The sequence below is a fragment of the Xiphias gladius genome, chromosome 5 (genome assembly GCF_016859285.1).
Source record: "Xiphias gladius isolate SHS-SW01 ecotype Sanya breed wild chromosome 5, ASM1685928v1, whole genome shotgun sequence".
Lineage (NCBI taxonomy): Eukaryota > Metazoa > Chordata > Actinopteri > Istiophoriformes > Xiphiidae > Xiphias > Xiphias gladius.
Window position 1 is genome coordinate 1,615,155 of NC_053404.1, and position 16,800 is coordinate 1,631,954.

Sequence of the window (16,800 nt, forward strand, 5' to 3'; positions counted from 1 at the left end):
TTCAGTGTACAGGCAGATTTAACGGTCCAGACTACAACTCCACTGGTCCGGAAGGGATTAAATAAAATGTCAAAAGACGCGCAAAAAAAAAAAAAAACAAACAAACAAACAAACTGGGTTCCAGTTAAAACATCACAGTAAATGCAGAAAACTTGAGTAACATTTACTGAATCGGAGAAACCAGCTACTTGTGCTTGAACTGTTATACAGATACAGGTTGGTGGTGACATTGGTCACATTTCTCTCAATTAAAACATGGACAAGTTCTAAAAATGTCACTTACAATATGCAGCTTTTTCCCTTAAAACACAAAATGTGTTGTTTGCTTCAACAGATACAGCGACTGATCATGTAACGTATCCTGGATTTGTACTTGTATTGTGGTTTTACATCAACCACAAGCTGGATGTTTCGACACAGGCCTATCATCTCAAAGGAATGAGTGAGTTCAGGTCACTTATTACAATTCCACTATCAATAATTAAAAAAAGAAAACAGAAAACAAAATAATAGGAACAACACACTTTGTTGGCAATTACTAAACATTCCTGAAGTGGTGAAAGGCGTCGTGTTCCACTCGGTGGTAAACGGGGCTTCATCCCAGCTTCTTCAGGAGGTCGATGGCTTCTTTATGGACCTTTATGGAGGAACAGACACACTGTGAACAAAGCGAGTACGTTCACGTCAGCCCGTACCGGTCGTGCATCAAGCTTCCAGCGGGCTTTTCAACATCTTCCCCGCGTGAACGCAGCGAGGTCACACTAGTGCACGCACCTCTTTGTCTTCCGGTGTGCGGGCAGGGTACTCTCGCGCTTTGGTTAACCAGTGCAGTGCTTTCTGCTTGTCCTTCATGGCCATGTAGGTCTTTCCCAGCATTAGCAGGTTTTTACTGTAGAAGTCAGGGTCAACTGAGGGAAATAAATCATGCAGAAATTTACGTAGAGTGAGTGATTTTTAAACCTTTAAAGAAATCATTTACAAGTGCAGTGCTGTCTTGAATTTTTTTTTTTTTTTTTTGAGACTCTGAGCTGCAGCCAACGGGAGATCGGCCGCTCTTCAGTGGCTGCCTTGGTGAGTTTATTAGTATGCGGCATTTTACCTTCCTCGGCTTTCAGGAAGAATTCCAAAGCCTGAAAGAGACAGACAAAAACAGTGACAGATGTCCCCTCAGCCTGAAGCTGTTTTAACTTCAGTCGCTGCAGTGGGGAGCAAAACAAAGGACGAGTGACGAAGACCGAGGCGTCCTCACCTCCTTATATGTGGACACGGGTGGTGATGAAAAAATGACAGCAGCCACCTTGCGTTGGTACCACGGCAGCTCGGCAAACGCAAAGCACCTAAGAAAGACGAGACATGAGGATTTCATGAGCCAAAGCCTGAGAAGCTGCCCAGTGCAGTTTTCCCGTAAACAGCCTGAAGTTCTGGTTCCACACAAACATGCAGGTGTAGCTATAAACATTATTAACAACTGCCTTCCGGGGACGCTTAATGGAGCTCAGCCATTGTTAGTTCAGTGAGTTGACTACACTGACACGTGGTTCAGGCATTCATGTCCCCCTGAGGATGAACTGCTGACCCCCGGACCCAGAGCTGCCAGCGCGGCTGTGGACGCTGAGTCCCGACTCCTACGGGTCTTTGTGGCACTTTTGTCTCCATGTGGTGAAGACAATAAGCCGGGCCGGACTCGACCCGGGGACGCTAATTACACGTCGCCTTCACACCCTAAGCTGGCGGAGCACCCGGCCCGTCGCGGCTCGGAAGCCACGGCGACGTTCGTTTCTGCCGGTCGCAAGAAAGAAATGGCAGCACTTCCCGCGTGGCACACGACACAGGCTGTGGTCTGTCCCTGTAAACCTCTGCTGGCAAACGCGGGGAAAAGCAACAACACTGACGAGTGAAGCCAGAGTGTTGGCTTTAAGAATAGCAACAGTGTTTTTCTGTGGGGAAGATTTGAATACTTGTGTTTTCACACACACTCTCTTCCCGTCTGGTTTCTATCCAGCGTGCTTTTGCGTTCCTTCGGAAACAAATAGAGACAAGTGTTTTATTTTTGCCAAGACACATTGGTTCTGCAGAGTCTTCACCCCCCACACACACACACACACACACACACAGTCCCACTGCCGGCGTCCATCAGGCCCCTTAATCTCTGCGGAGTCTGGGAAGAATCGCCCCGAGCTGTCCAGTCTAAAGGCAGGCTTGGCTGGTCCTACGCTTTCACCCACGTTTGACTTCATGTGGCAGAAAACAAAAAGTCTCACCAGTGACCCAGGATGTGTAAGGAGGTGGCGTCTCTGGGGTTGAGCTCGACGGCCCTCTAGGAAAAAGACACACGTTTCACTTCAGAGTCTCGTTCAAGGCGATGCAGCGATAGCGGCGCGTTGGCCCAGACGTCCGCTCACCTCTAGATGTTCCCGGATGATGTACGAGTTCCCAATTTTCACCTTGACTCCCTCGTAGTCCCCGACATCACTGAGACACACGGCGTACCACTGCGTCGGGAGAGGAACAAGGCTGAGAGTTAAAAAACATCCACGTGAGGGGGACGGCGAGGCACTAGAAGCGCCGGTTTACCTTGTGCGCTGCGAAGCACCCGTCGTCTTTCTCCAGCGCCCTCTTGGCGAACTCGAAGGCCCCGAACACCAGCTGCTTCTTGCGCTCGGCCTCCACGTCGGGCAGGAGGGACAGATCCCGAGACGCCCGGGCCAGCCTCCACAGGAACTCGGCGTCGTCGCTGGACGGACACGAGTGCAGGCAGATGTGTGAGAGACCGCGAGACTAGTCATTGCTGTCCACCTCTGATATTGTAGATGTGGGGTTCGTTATTAAATGTTCTACTCTGGCGCCCCCTGCCGGCAGAGGCAAATGCATTCTACGGTTCTATATGGAACAATCAGCAAGGACGGAAAAAAATAAATAAAATTAATCAGACAGGTAGTAAAATGCGCCGAAACTAGCCGGTAACTGGCGGGGAGAGCGGACGGAGCCGCAGCGTCCTCACCTGTCCTTGTAGTGCAGCAGCAGCCGGTAGAGTTTCTCCGTCTCTGCACAGCTGTACAGGTAGTCAGCCTGCTCCAAAACCTCCTCTGCGCGGGCACCAAACACAGCAGGGAACAACAAGGGGCCACATTTCACTGTTTTCTGACATTTCATTCGCTGCACAAAAACTGACTATTAAAAGAAGTTGAGGGTCAGACGTGTTGATAATGAATTGCGGGTCGCGGCCGCGCAGTTCTCCCGCGCGACGGAGTAACGCGCCTTTTTCTGTCCGTCGACGCGAGTGGGAGCACTCCGATAAAACAAAACGCCGCAACGAACGAGCGTGAACTCCTGACACCAGACTTCTGAGTCGGGTCTGGGAGGTGCGGGGGAACAACGCGGAGGCTCCGGGGGCCGACTGTGCGTTTTCCAGCGACCCAGCCTTAACGTGCCTCGGTGGGAAGCGGGCCGAACGCAGGCTCGCTGTGGATCAGTCTGCGGTCCTGCCTCATCTGCATCTAAAGAGGAAGTCGTTGCGCGGAGACCTCCTGACTGGGACGTGCGACACCGACACCTGTTGTCATTCGTTGACGACGTCTATGACGGGACCCGAGTGACAGGCGAACCGGAATCCAGAGCGGTTTGCAACTGTGGAGTTTCGCTTTGCGGCCCGTCCCCGGATGAAGCCCCCGCAGAGGAACTGTCCTCCGCGCGGAGGTGGACAGTTTACGACCAGACGCCCCCCCCCGGGACAAAATGAACGCGCGGACACATCTGCAGAGGACGGTCAGGACGGATCAGGCTCCAGAGGGATTCGCTCTCTCTGGAGCTGTGGTGTTTCGATACGCGCAGCTGTTCCACCCTGCGTCTAGTGAACGCGTGCAGTCTGGGACCGCGTCGCTGTGATTACTCCAGTTTCACGTGCTCTTGGAACGACTGAATACAGTTCCCACGTGACGCGGACCCGCTGCCTCTGACCACGTCCCATGGAGCGCAGTTTGCCAACTACCTTTTCCTGCAGCGTGGAGCACGGCTGAAGTCCGCACCCGGCGATAAGCCTCGTAGCCCAGGCAGGAGAGCGCAGGGAGCCCCAGGAGGAACGCAGCTCTTCCGCTCTGTGCAGAGGGAAGGAAGCGACAGGTAAGGGGTTAAGGTGGTTGCTGGCTGCTGGCTACTGGCTGCCCCCCCCACTCACCCACCCACCGACCAACCCACCAACCCACCCCTCCCTCATCTTTCAGCCTGAGCTGACCCCAGGTAACCCGACAGAGGGCCAGTGTGGAGGTCAGTGCCCTGTTCAGAGGAGAGTTTCCTGCACTTCCAGTGCAGTTAAACTGCACCGCTGCCCTTTCACCTACATCACCAGAGCAGCAGCAGCCGCTCGGCACAGATAAACCCTCACCCCCCGCCAGCATCTGTCCGCAGATCAACGGTTTCGTGCGGGCAAACAGCAGCGTGAGAATAAAGCGCATCGCTATTTACGGTCGGGGCGGCGGCGGTCCTCCCGACAGCGGTCCGGTAAAACCGGCGCGTCCCCCTGACCGCGGTGCCCACTGCGCCGGACGCCGACGGCAAGGTCCAGCTCACAAACCGCGTCAGCAGTCTTCCAGCCATCCGGTCCGAGGTCCACAGGCGCAGTAGTCGCGGGCCCCCGCGGAATCGCGAACTTATAGCCGAGACCAACAGGGGAGCATTCAAGAGCACAAACCGGGAACGTTGCAAAAGGACAACAACGCGCAGCGTTCGCCTTGAGTTTTTTCACCTCCGCTCATTTTATCCCTCATTTATATTATTTCTTCTGTCCTGGAGTTGATTCAGCGGTTTGTAGCAAAACCTCGCACGTATCTCGACAAACAAACCTTTTCGGAGACATCTCATTTCCAGCCGGCACCTCTTAGCGCGGCTGAAGCGGTTGCTTTCTTGAACGCACCCCGGTGGGGGGGGGGTGTCCCCTGCGCACGCAGTCGACGAGAAACAGCCGACACCCGCGAGAGTTCCGCCCTGACACTTTCCCGCTTATCGCGCAGCACGGTGTCGCTATAAAGTGTTCTTCGTTTCATTTAGTGGGACACGCGCGACCGGGCGGTCCCGACGTTATCGGTAACCCGAGGGAACGCGAGGGGGCTAGCGGAGCGACCGAGGCGGCCGGAGCAGGTGGGTCGGCTGGGCCGCGCAGACCGGCGGCTCCGCCCCGGGTCCCCAGCTGTTCTTGTCAGATAAGCGTTACGTACGAACGAGCGCCGGCGGCCGGTCGCGGGACCGACTTGTCACCGAGCAAACAGGTAAATAAGTCCGAGTGAGCTTCGGCTGACAAGAAGGGGGGGCTGCGGTTGTCGCTGAGGAGACTGTTCTGGTCGCTAGTGTTGGAGCTGGTGCATCGGGCGTCGCCACGCGCACACACACACACACACACACACACACACACACACACACACACACACACACACACACACACACACACACACACACACGCACGCTTTTGGACTTGAGCATTCAGGCCCGTTGAAGCTACGTTGTGTGATAGAAGCATATCCGCGTCCAACCGAGAGGTGGACCAGCCGGAGCTTTATTACAACCGCTGCAACCTGCTGCTGCTGCTGCTGCTGCTCCACCCACACCGACTAACGGGGCGTCAGTCACTATAAATGGTTTCACGTTAACCGCCTGCACAGTGTCCAGGGCGTTTACGCATTGAAAGGTAGCAACGTGTCCCGTGTCTGAAAAATTGGACTCGACTGAATGAGTGTTAAAAAACGGAAATAACGAAATTTCAAGGCTTCAGCAAAACCCCGCAGGGTAAGGTACAGCACGTCCCCCTGAAATCTCCCGGGGTAGAAACGTAAAGCAGCAGAACTATTTAGCGCGAGCCCCTCGAAGCTGTGTCCACTGCACGTACTCGGTCGGTCGGTCGGTCTGTCTGTCTGTGAACTAGCCGCGGTGCATCTGTGTGGTCTCTCCTAGCGGAGCGAGCTGCCATGGCCTCAGCCGGGGCCCCGGTGCTGGGATCCACCCCTTGGGCCACTAAGGTGGAGCTGACCGTCTCCTGTGAGAACCTCATGGACATGGACATCTTCTCCAAGTCCGACCCTCTGTGCGCGCTCTACATCAACACCTCGGGCTCCCACTGGTATGAGGTCCGTATCGGGTCGGGGCGCAGGATTTCCAGGTGGACCGCCTAAGGTTTTGTTTCCACGCCATGCGACCTGATCTGACGTTGCACGCTTATGTTTTCCTTGTGACTCAGTTCGGGCGCACGGAGATGATCCTGAACTGCCTGAATCCGAAGTTTGCTAAGAAGTTCGTCATCGACTACTACTTCGAGATGCTGCAGAGGCTGAAGTTTGAGGTGTACGATATTGACAATAACACCTACGACCTGAGCGACGACGACTTCCTGGGGGAGCTCGAGTGTACCCTGGGCCAGGTGAGCTTCGCCTCGTAGAGCTCTAAAAGAAAACGCCGTCATTCCTCCACCTCTCCTTTGGCCCCTGACGCTGACGATGTTTTGTGTCCAGATTGTTTCCAGCAGGCGGATGACTCGACGTCTGTTGCTGAAGGACAAGAGGCCTGCCGGTCGTGGGACCATCACGGTGAGTGGACTCCCTTCTCCTTTCCGAATCACGTTCAGCAGTGATAGGGGCGATTCTGTGACTGAGGCGCTCTCCTCGTGGACGGGACGCACTGCAGTGCGCTCGGGCAAGCGTGCCAGGCGGACGGCACCGGTGACGACAGACCGAGCTTCTCTCGGTGGTTTTCTCATGCACAAAGCGCCAACTTCAGTCCGTGCCTCGCTGTGCGGCAGTGGGATCCAGACGAGCGGGCGCGCAGACTTCAGTGTGCTGTATGAGGTTTCATTTTTCGAGGCTAGCTGGAGGATTGACGCCGTTGCGGCATGTTTGCTCATCCGGGTTCTTTCTTTTCCTTTTCTTCTTTTTGCCAGTTTCCTATGCATTCATTTTTGTCTTCAACACCTTTTAAGTTGTCCTCACTGCACGTGCATCGGGTCCTTTTTATAAGCACAAACTCCGCTTGAAGTCTGACCTCCTATTTAACAAAACTGCCAGGAACCCAAAATACAAGGAAAATGACACCGATCCCTGTGAGGACTCACAAATCTAAAGTGATAATCGCTCAAAATATTGGGACGGAACAGTTCGAGGTTCTCAAAATATTGTTTCACTTTTGATACGCACCAATTCGGACGGAAATTGTGAGAGATAAAACCATAATACGGTACATTTACAGTGGTTTCAGAAAGTATTCAGGAGTCCTCTGCAGAGGTGGGAGAACCATGGTGGTGGTGATGGTGGGGGGGGGGCTTTTCGGCGGCAGGGACAGGGAGACTGGTCAGAACTGAGCCAAACACAGAGAGGTCCTTGAAGAAAACCTGCTCCAGAATGCAGGTGACCTGAGACCGGGGCGACGGTTCACCTCTCAGCACAACAGTGACCCCAAGCACACAGACAAGATGACGCTGGACAGGCCTCGGGACAGGCCTCTGGACAGGCCTCAGGACAAGCCTCTGACTGTCCTTGAGTGGCCCAGTCAAAGACCAGACCTAAACCTGTTCACAGACGCTTCCCATCCAGTCTGACGGAGGATCTGCCTCGAAGAACGGGATAAACTGCCCAAGTCCAGGTGTGCAAAGCTTGTAGAGACTGAACCAAGAGGACCGGAAGCTGTTACCGCTGCCAAAGGGGCTTCTACAAGGTACTGAACTAAGGGTCTGAAAACTTTTTCTAAATGACAGAATTCAGTTTTCGATTTCTAATAAATTTCTAAAAACATTGTTTTCACTCTGTCATTATGGGTTATTGAGTGTAGGTTGACGGGCAAAAAATGCAGTTTCATCCATTTGAAATTAAACCTACAACACAGCAAAGTGTGTGATGAGCGCAGGGCTCTGAATACTGTAGGAAGCCACTGTACGTGTAAAGCGATTTTTATCCCAACTAGTTTTTGTGCCTGTTTCATTCGAACTCTGCGTCTGCCTGTAAATCACAGGAAATATACATAATTCTATTTGAAAAAATGTTGTTCTTGTTTGTTTGTTTTTTTGGTTTTGTTTTTTTTAATGACCTACAGACAGGGGAGACTGGAAGAGGGCCTCTCATCGAAGGTCTGAACGGGTTCTCGCGGCTCGTGTCTGCGCGACGCGCAAATAAAGTTAGTTGTTAGAAGGAACAGGTTCTGACTGTATTCGCCGATGAATAGACCGACCGCAGAGCCCCGAAGGAAGAACTGGACACACCCTGCGACTGCATGTGCTGCTGGCTATGGTGCCTTTTGGTTAATAGCTGCCCCCTCCGCCGTGGCTGGGTTCAAAACACCGATCGGCTCCGTGCCGTTCACCGATCTCGGTTCCCGCCGTTTCTGGGTTATCTCTCGTTGCCACGTGGTCCACAGTTACGAAAAATTGCCCAGACCCTTTTTCAATCCCTGTTTTGTTTTTTCGTTTTTCACACTAGATCTGCGCTGAGGAAATAACAGACTCCAGAGTGGCAGACTTTGAGGTGTCAGCCCGCAGGCTGGACAGAAAGGTACCGGAGGTCATCATTTATCATTTGAACTGCCCTTTAATTTGCTCAATGAACGTGTAAGCACTGATAATCACTAATCGGATGTGGCTGTTCAGTTTTTGTGGTGGTCCGACCCTTTCCTGGAAATCTACAAGCTGGCAGAGAGTGGATGGCAGCTGGCTCACAGGACGGAGGTACGGATGTTCACCGACAGCTCATTCGCCTGCTTGCGCCGAATAACCACAGGCTTGACGTTCATTGTAACCTGTTTGTCTAGGTTGTGTACAACAACCTAAACCCGACATGGAGGCCCTTCCGCATCTCGGTACGATCTCTCTGCGGAGGGGATGTGGAGAAGCCCATAAAGGTAACTGTTTGGCTATTATTTCTTTTTATTTTTTGTTTCGTCGTGTTCAATCTGCAGCCTATTAACATAACCTGTTTCCCTAGACGACCCCCTGCTCTGAGTTGGTTCAAACTGTCGATTTCTTTCTGCCCCTCTGATTTTGTTAGATCGGCTTCTGTTGGCTTGATTGACCCCACTGCTCTAACACACTAATAATGCATCTCGTAATTGCTTTTTTTTTTTTTTCCCCCCAACGCTTCCATCTTCTAAAACAAGGGAGTGCTTGTGACCCGGCCGGATAAGCGATGTGTGTGAGCATGCACGATGAATGGCGGCATCACACGAAGGTGTGCGTTTTTTGCTGTGTTCTTTTTACTGTATTTAGTTACCGCTTTACGGCGGTAGTGAAATGTTACCGGTTACTTGTGCATGTGAGTCGTGACCTTTTGTTGTTAATCGTAGGGTTTGACCGGTACTTGACCGAGTGCACACTTATTATTCGACGAAGCTTCCTTGCTGACCACAAATAGCGAATGCTGTATGTCTTGATTACGTTCATGTCACCTCCATGAACAGAGGAACTGCTCACCGTAGTGCGGGGGGATTTTCCTCACCGGTCTTAAAATTCAATACTGCCTTTTTAATTAAAATGGAAAGGTATGTTCAGGTGAATGTCAGCAGCGGCGTTTGTGGTGGCTTTGTGACCCATTACAGGCAGCTTTTCTGTTTGACCTCAGGTCGAATGTTATGACCATCACATCAACGGCTCCCATGACCTTATTGGGAGCTTTAAAACCACACTGGCAGAGATGCAAGCGGGAACGCACGTTTCCCCGGTGAGACCTTTTTGACCTTTTTTGATTCCAGCTCGACCAATGAAACGCCTGTTGTTTACTTACACGTGACTCCTGTTCTCACCCGCAGGCGGAATTCGAGTGCATTAACCCCAGAAAGCTGAGGAAGAAAAACTATAAAAACTCGGGGGTCATTAGCATCAAGCGCTGCCAGGTACTGAGTGAGGACGCGGGAGTTTCACGACCTCTCCCTCCGCCTCCGCGGCGCCTTGGCACATCTTTTGCCTCATTTTTAGACCACGCGTGTCATTTTACTGCATCACGCTGACCATGGCGCTTTCTCTTTCAGGTGGTGAAGGAATATACCTTTCTGGATTATATTATGGGGGGTTGTCAAATCAACTTCACTGTGAGTTTTGGAAACGTCAGAGACGAGAGATGTTACGACTTTAATACTTTTACTTACTGAATGTTCCCATTTTATAAATCGGTGTGCCGAACACACCGACTGTCTGTGCTGCCTTATGAGTAAAACAAATTGTTTTGTTTGATTCGATTTTTTTGTTTTTGTTTTGTTTTGTTTTTCATGGCCCTAAAATTACTTTTGGTTAGCATGCATCTTTAACCTATCTCTCATTGGCATTTGAACGCTGAGACTCCCCCCCCCCCAGTATCTTGACCTCCCTCCTCTCTCCGATCCGGCCCAGATCGCCATCGACTTCACAGGCTCCAACGGGGATCCTACCTCTCCCCAGTCCCTCCACTACATCAACCCCGAAGGCTATAATGAATACCTGACAGCCATCTGGGCAGTGGGCAATGTCATCCAGGACTACGACAGGTAAACCCAAACTCTGCTTCATCCTACACGAACTACGTTAACTCTAAGTCTGCCCGTGATAAGTCATGAAGGGGCCCGATCCAGAGGCCGAAAGAATAACGAGGAAGCAGAGCCACGCCACTGTTAACACAGGAGAGCTTTGACAAAAACGAGGAGCTGCTGAAAAGTTTTCCCAAGGGGAATTATTTCCTAGAATTCGGCCACCACCTCAGAAATACTGTCCCACTTATCTACCGTCAACCTTATTGGTAACAGTAGTTTTCCCTGGAAACACTTTATGCTGAAGAAGTAGTCTTTAAGAATGTTTGTTGGCAGCGCGTTCTGTGTTTTTTTTATTTTATTTTTATTTTTCCGCAAAGATCGGTTTGTTGGAAGGGAAATTACACGTCCAGTGTAGCCAGAGCTAGCAAATGTCACCGTTTTATAGAGAAAGAAAAGTCAAGCGAGCAAAAAGCGATGAACATTGAATTGGAAGAGTGATGCTAAAAAAAATTGGGACAAACAGAAAAAGGAAAAACCCAAAAACCTGCCAAATACTTGTCCAGAATCTTTCGGTTTTTCCGAGTTAACGGGGACGCTGGTTTGAGCAGGGACATCACGTGCCGCACTGCTGGGGCGATAGGCATTCTTCCGATTGTCGGCCTAGTTTATTGTGTTTAAAAAATACTTAGTACTAAGAATCTTTTGAATTTCCTTACTCATGCACCTGTGCATCTAGACGGTCAGATGCACTCTACAGGATTCAGATGGAAAGTGTCTTTCATCCAGTGACAGGTCTGCCTTGTTTTAATATGCGTCTATGGGATACCTATACCTCTCTTTATTCTGTCTTTCTGTATAGTAACAAGATGTTTCCCGTCTTTGGTTTTGGAGCCCAGGTCCCTCCCCACTGGCAGGTAAGAAGCACCTCTGGAAAATCCTGAAAATCCTTACTGTCGTTAGTCAGACTTGACATCAGACACTTACTGACTTGGTGAGGTGGTACTTGAAGACGAGCACGCCGCACTCTCACGGTTGTGCAGTTTACCGGTTTGAGGTGTTAAAGCCAATGGAAGGTGTTTGATTTAATGTACGACGGTTTAAAATCTTCTCATACGTTCCCAGCCTAAAGGGGATGATGATATCGTTTACCTGGGGTGGCAGGGTGCTGTACTTTTAAAACAGCTTAATTATTGGTGTCCCTTTGATTTGAGCTGTGTCAGCTATGGAATCATTCTGATGCAGTGTTTTTTCTGACTCGTTCCATTTTGAAATTCAGAAGTTGGTGTAAAATTGTCACGGACCGTGTTCTCAAGCCTTTACACATGTATCTATTTATGAATCATGCTTACAGGTTTCCCATGAGTTTCCTATCAATTTCAATCCAGCAAATCCATTCTGCGCGGGTAGGTTTAAGTTTGTCACAACACTATGTTTGCCTGTTAGAAGTTCTTCAGTAGTGCTTCATTTTGCTGCCCTATACTCGTCTGTGTGTGCGTGTGTGTGTGTGTTTTGCAGGCATAGAGGGTGTGGTGCATGCATACCAGCAGTGTCTGCCCCAGGTGAAGCTCTGGGGTCCCACCAACTTTGCTCCGGTTATCAACCACGTCGCCTGCTTCGCCAGGCAAGCTCTCCAGCAGAATATGGCCTCAGTAAGAGCAAGTGTTGAAATACTCAGTGGTCAGTGTGAAATCTAAGGACGCTCCTAAATCAAATAGTAGTTAGAATATCAGTTTTGAGAGCAAGACTGTCTGATGAGGAGTTTAGAATTGAGGCATTATTGATAATACCTGTTGTTTTCCTAATCCGCATGATACCAAACTGATGTTCTACTTCTTGTTGTGCCCTTCACTGCCAGTGCAGTGCAAGGGTTGGGTCTTCGTGTTCTTTACATCTGCCGCCGTCTGATCTTTTCTCTGTCCTTCCGCAGCAATACTTTGTGCTGCTCATCATCACAGACGGCGTGATCACAGACATGGACCAGACATGCGCCGCCATTGTCCAGGCCTCTCATCTGCCCATGTCTATCATCATAGTGGGTGTGGGCGGGGCGGACTTCAGCGCTATGGAGTTCCTTGACAGTGATGACCGATTGCTGCGTTCGCCCAATGGTGATGTCGCCTCGCGAGACATCGTCCAGTTCGTGCCCTTCAGAAGTTTCCAAGTAAGCAGCAGCCCATACCTTTGTAACTGCCTTAACAGAGTCAGTGTGTGTACGGTTAGGTGCATAAGTATTTGCACAGGGACGCAACTTTCGTAATTTTGAAACAAGCCCTCAAAATGGGATTGAAGTGCAGCTTTAATTCAAGGGGTTTAACAGAAATATCACATTAACCGCTTTATGGCTCTTTTTATACATAGTCCCTCATTTTCGGGGGCTCAAAAGTAATTGGACAGTTGACCGACAATCGGTTTCATGGCCAGGTGTGACCTGTTTCCTCGTTATTTCAGGACAAATGAAGCAGATAAAAGGTCTGGAGTTGATTCCAAGTGTTGAACTAGCATTTGGTAGCTATTCATGGGAACTCTCAATAGGCGGTCCAAAGAGGTGTCGAAGCAAGTGAGGGAGGGAGGCCGTCATTAGGCTGAAAGAAGAAAACAAACCTGTCAGCCAGATGGCAGAAACTTTAGAAGTGGCCAAATTAACTATTTGGTTCATTCTTAAAAAGAAGGAATGAACTGGAGAGCTCAGCAACACCCAAAAGGCCTGGAAGACCACGAAAGACAACTGAAGTGGACGATCACAGAATTCTTTCCTTGGTGAAGAAAACCCCCTTCACAACATCTGGTCAGATCAAGAAGACTCTGGAGGAGGCAGGTGTGTCATTGTCAAAGTCTACAATCAACAGACGCCTTCACGGATGTAAATACAGAGAGTTTACAACAAGGTGAAAACCAATGGTAACAGTCAACAACAGGAAGGCCAGATTAGAACTTTGCCAGAAATCATCTAAAAAAATCTGCCCAGTTCTGGAACAAGATCCTTTCTACAGATGAAACCGAGATGAACTTGTACCAGAATGATGGGAAGAGAAGAGTCTGGAGAAGGAAAGGAACGGCTTGATCCAAAGCCACCGCATCATCTGTCAGACATGATGGAGGCAGTGTTGTGGCATGGGCATGAATGGCTGCCAATGGAACTGGGTCCCTGGTGTTTATTGATGGTGTGACTGCTGATAGAAGTAGCAGGATGAATTCTGAAGTGTACAGGGCTAAACTGTCTGCTCAGAGGACACAACCTAGGGCAGAAGGACCCACAGACAAGCAGCAACTGAAGGCGGCTGCAGTAAAGGCCTGGCAAAGCATCTAAAAAGGGAGCAAACTCAGCATTGGGTGACGTCCATGGGTTCCAGACTTCAGCCAGTCGTTGGATTTTCATCCAAGTATTAAAAATAATCCTTATAATTATGTTGGTTTGTCCAATGACTTTTGAGCCTCTGGAAATGAGGGACTACGTATGAAAATGGCTGTGATTCTAAACGGTTAATGTGATAGTTTGTTTTTAGGACCAAGGGTAATCAAACGACGAAGTTGAAGTTGATGACGTTGGATTCAGCATGAATGTTGTTATTCATGTTCAAACACAACAAAGTTATGGCAGAACCTGCATAGATGGTTTTCACCTAACATTGGCAATCTGTTATTCTGATCCATCCTTAAAAATGACTGTAAAAAACTACTTTCTCTTTTATATACAGTACAGTTCTTGTGCTTCTCGATCCTCTGAGCCCCTGAATGGGAGCTTTCTTTTTGTTTCTTTTACTGTTATTATCTAATTGTAACAATAGTACGGTATGGTTGACGCTTATTTGTTCCAACAAATCATCTCAGCTCGATTGTGCCATGTGCAGTATTTGTATTGCGGGAGCGACAAGATGTCCTTATTAACCCGAGTGCGTCCCGGTGGGGACGGATACTGAAAGCGTGGGTGTCGGGACGGACTCTAAGACTAGCGCCTTCTTCTTGTGACATTGTCGTTGCAGGGAAGCAACGTGGCCCTCGCCCAGAGCGTCCTGGCGGAGCTGCCTGATCAAGTGGCCTCCTTCTTCAACTCTTACAAGCTGAAACCCCCTAATATATCCAGTGTTTCTGAGCCATCCTAGAAAGGTGGGATAATTAACCCAAATACCTCATATTTACCACTTGCCTGCATCTCCTGCGCACTCGTTTTGTGCGGAACGGTGCCAAGAATTGTTCTCTTACAGCCCGTGCTGTCACATGAACGGGGCTGAAAAATAAAAGTAATAAAAAAAATAAATCCCAATCAACCCCAAATCCATGGCTGGATATAATGATGTTTAAAACTCGATGACGTGATTTTTAAAGTGAATAAAAGAGGAATTTCAGTGCCGCAATGCCTCGCTGTGCATGAAGTCACCAAGCAATCAGTACTCAAGTAATCGCAATGTACTCTACGCACGTGACGTGTGGATATGGCTTTGTTGGCGAAATGTCATTATTTCTGAAACACTTCTTTGTTGCGTAAATGTTTTTCAGTCTGCTCTCTGTATTTCCTTTTCACTGCTGCTAATGTCTCGATGCTCTAACCCATTGTATTTCTTAGAGACCAGTTTTGTGCGTTAATGCTGGAGTCATCCGAGAAAGCACTGTGCTCATACAGTGTGTGGTGTATAGATCTAGGAGATATACAGTATAAGCATCTGCTGCAGCCTACTAGAAACAGAAGAGATTTTTTTTAGTGAAATCACTGTTTTGTTTTTCACTTCATCGGTGCTGTCAAAGTCGAGTTTACAACGAGGAAGAGACTGAACATGTGACCGCCAAGATGCCACTTCTTCTGTGGCTGTGGCATGAGTCTGATAAAGGAAACAAGATGTCACAGCTTGGTCGACCTAAGTCACACCACAGTCCAAGAAGCTGTATTCAGGTTTATCTAGGGTCCAACTTTCTGATAGGAATCAACTACAACAACCTCTCGATTTCACTGCGGCAACAGGGGAATCTAGACAGCACAGAACCACAGTTCTCCTCTGAGCTCGTGTTCTGCTGATGCTCCCTTTCGTCTTGACTATCACCAGTCACTGGTGTCCAAGTCCAGGTTTTGTGGCTTTGTGACTTGGAAAAGTAGTCCTTTGGGTTCACTGCGTGTCTTTCTCAGAGTGTACACAAAGTCTCTCCACACGTTTTTAATATTTAATCAAATTTCCACTTTTGTGTAGCTGTGTTTGTGACCATTTTACACACATAATGTGTAATATTTATCTATTTTACCAGCTCTAGTATATCCTACTAATCCTACTAATAAACGGAGAAATCTGTCTGTCTGTCTGTCTGTCTGTCTGTCCTTTGATTTTCTCGACAACCGCTCATCCAATCCACTTCAAACTTCTTGCGTGCATTACCGAGGACCCAAGGAAGCCCAGGGGAGACTGCGGACATTTTCGGACGAGCGGTTCTCAAGTAAACATAAACAGGGAAATGTTAAACGGGTCGGTTAGGGCTGGGGCGACTCATCCACATAACCAGTATCATCGATCACGATGGTCAAAGCACGGATTCCCCGGAGGAAAAAAAGCAAGCTGCAGCTACGAAACTACCCTGGCGCAGGATCCTCTGGAGCGTGGGACCATTTTAGACAGAGACCCGAGCTCTGCAAACTGGAAGTGGCTCGTCACAGCAGAACAACTACTACGAACCGTCACCCGAAGCGAAAGCTTATGCCAGAGCGCTTTGTTTAAGACGCAGCCACAGCAAGACGGTTTCCTTTTCATCAGCACCCAAGCGTGACGTATCAGGGTTAGTAAGAGGTGGAACGGGTCATCTGTTGAGGTCACAAAACGTTACGACATGCTTCATCTAACGTGGTTAGTCGGCCGCGGTGTATTTTCTGTTTCCTTCGACGGCCACGGGTGAGTGAGAAAATGGCTTAAACTGACCTTAAATCGTTTCAATCAAATCATTTTCTTAACTTTATATCACACCGGCGATCAAAAGAAAATCCACGTCCGACCCATTTTAAGTTCATCAGTCAAAATACTGATTCTCCAGTTCGGGGAAAGGGTTACTATGACACACGGGGATTAAATGAATCTACCCTCGCTTGCCATTTTATTAGGAACACCTAGATAAAACGAATGCAGTATAATACAGCAGGCCTGCGATAAATCCTCCCTTCACGAGGATTGAAAGATGCAGTTTTTATTCAGTCTGTTTAAGAGGATGTCGAGTTATTGTTGTCAACCTCAGTGCACATGAATGGGCTGGAGAACAAAATATATGAGGAACACCTCTCAGTATGACCCAGCACGGTTCAACGGCCCCACAAAGTAGGGCCTCCGAAGTGAGTGTGTTTAAACAGATTCAGTAAAAAGCTGAACATCG

The 16,800-nt window shown here is 49.2% G+C and overlaps 2 protein-coding genes across 5 annotated transcripts; one reads left to right on the forward strand and one right to left on the reverse strand.

The window, feature by feature from the left end:
- Positions 1 to 142: 142 nt before the first annotated feature.
- rmdn1 (regulator of microtubule dynamics 1) lies at positions 143 to 4,629 on the reverse strand. Its single transcript, XM_040126879.1, has 10 exons — positions 4,462 to 4,629; positions 3,989 to 4,094; positions 3,002 to 3,086; positions 2,575 to 2,734; positions 2,403 to 2,492; positions 2,262 to 2,317; positions 1,250 to 1,337; positions 1,100 to 1,130; positions 775 to 908; positions 143 to 637 (listed from the first exon to the last, which is right to left on the reverse strand). The coding sequence occupies exons 1-10, from the start codon at positions 4,591 to 4,593 to the stop codon at positions 596 to 598; spliced, it is 924 nt and encodes a 307-aa protein (XP_039982813.1). The 5' UTR covers positions 4,594 to 4,629; the 3' UTR covers positions 143 to 595.
- Positions 4,006 to 15,715, forward strand: LOC120789819 (copine-3-like). 4 transcript variants are annotated; one of them, XM_040126873.1, is made up of 16 exons: positions 4,006 to 4,119; positions 5,941 to 6,113; positions 6,224 to 6,403; positions 6,495 to 6,569; positions 8,448 to 8,519; positions 8,615 to 8,692; positions 8,776 to 8,865; positions 9,582 to 9,680; positions 9,769 to 9,852; positions 9,988 to 10,047; positions 10,346 to 10,479; positions 11,321 to 11,375; positions 11,813 to 11,864; positions 11,977 to 12,110; positions 12,389 to 12,622; positions 14,442 to 15,715. In XM_040126873.1, exons 2-16 carry the CDS (start codon positions 5,955 to 5,957, stop codon positions 14,559 to 14,561), a joined length of 1,626 nt encoding a protein of 541 aa, XP_039982807.1. In that variant the 5' UTR covers positions 4,006 to 4,119; positions 5,941 to 5,954; the 3' UTR covers positions 14,562 to 15,715. The 4 variants fall into 4 exon arrangements, with proteins under 4 accessions (XP_039982807.1, XP_039982809.1, XP_039982806.1 ...); XM_040126875.1 differs by lacking the exon at positions 4,006 to 4,119 and adding an exon at positions 4,988 to 5,133; XM_040126872.1 differs by lacking the exon at positions 4,006 to 4,119 and adding an exon at positions 5,157 to 5,261.
- The last annotated feature ends 1,085 nt before the right edge of the window (positions 15,716 to 16,800 follow it).

Coding starts and splice junctions, on each gene's coding strand:
- rmdn1 (XM_040126879.1), bottom strand. CDS start 4,593: ATGGCTGGAAGACTGCTGACGCGGTTTGTGAGCTGGACCTTGCCGTCG. Junction 1,131..1,249: donor CCGTGTCCACATATAAGGAG/GTGAGGACGCCT, acceptor TGTCTCTTTCAG/GCTTTGGAATTCTTCCTGAA. Junction 638..774: donor GCACACCGGAAGACAAAGAG/GTGCGTGCACTA, acceptor TCCTCCATAAAG/GTCCATAAAGAAGCCATCGA.
- LOC120789819 (XM_040126873.1), top strand. CDS start 5,955: ATGGCCTCAGCCGGGGCCCCGGTGCTGGGATCCACCCCTTGGGCCACT. Junction 6,404..6,494: donor TCGAGTGTACCCTGGGCCAG/GTGAGCTTCGCC, acceptor TTTTGTGTCCAG/ATTGTTTCCAGCAGGCGGAT. Junction 10,048..10,345: donor GTTGTCAAATCAACTTCACT/GTGAGTTTTGGA, acceptor GATCCGGCCCAG/ATCGCCATCGACTTCACAGG.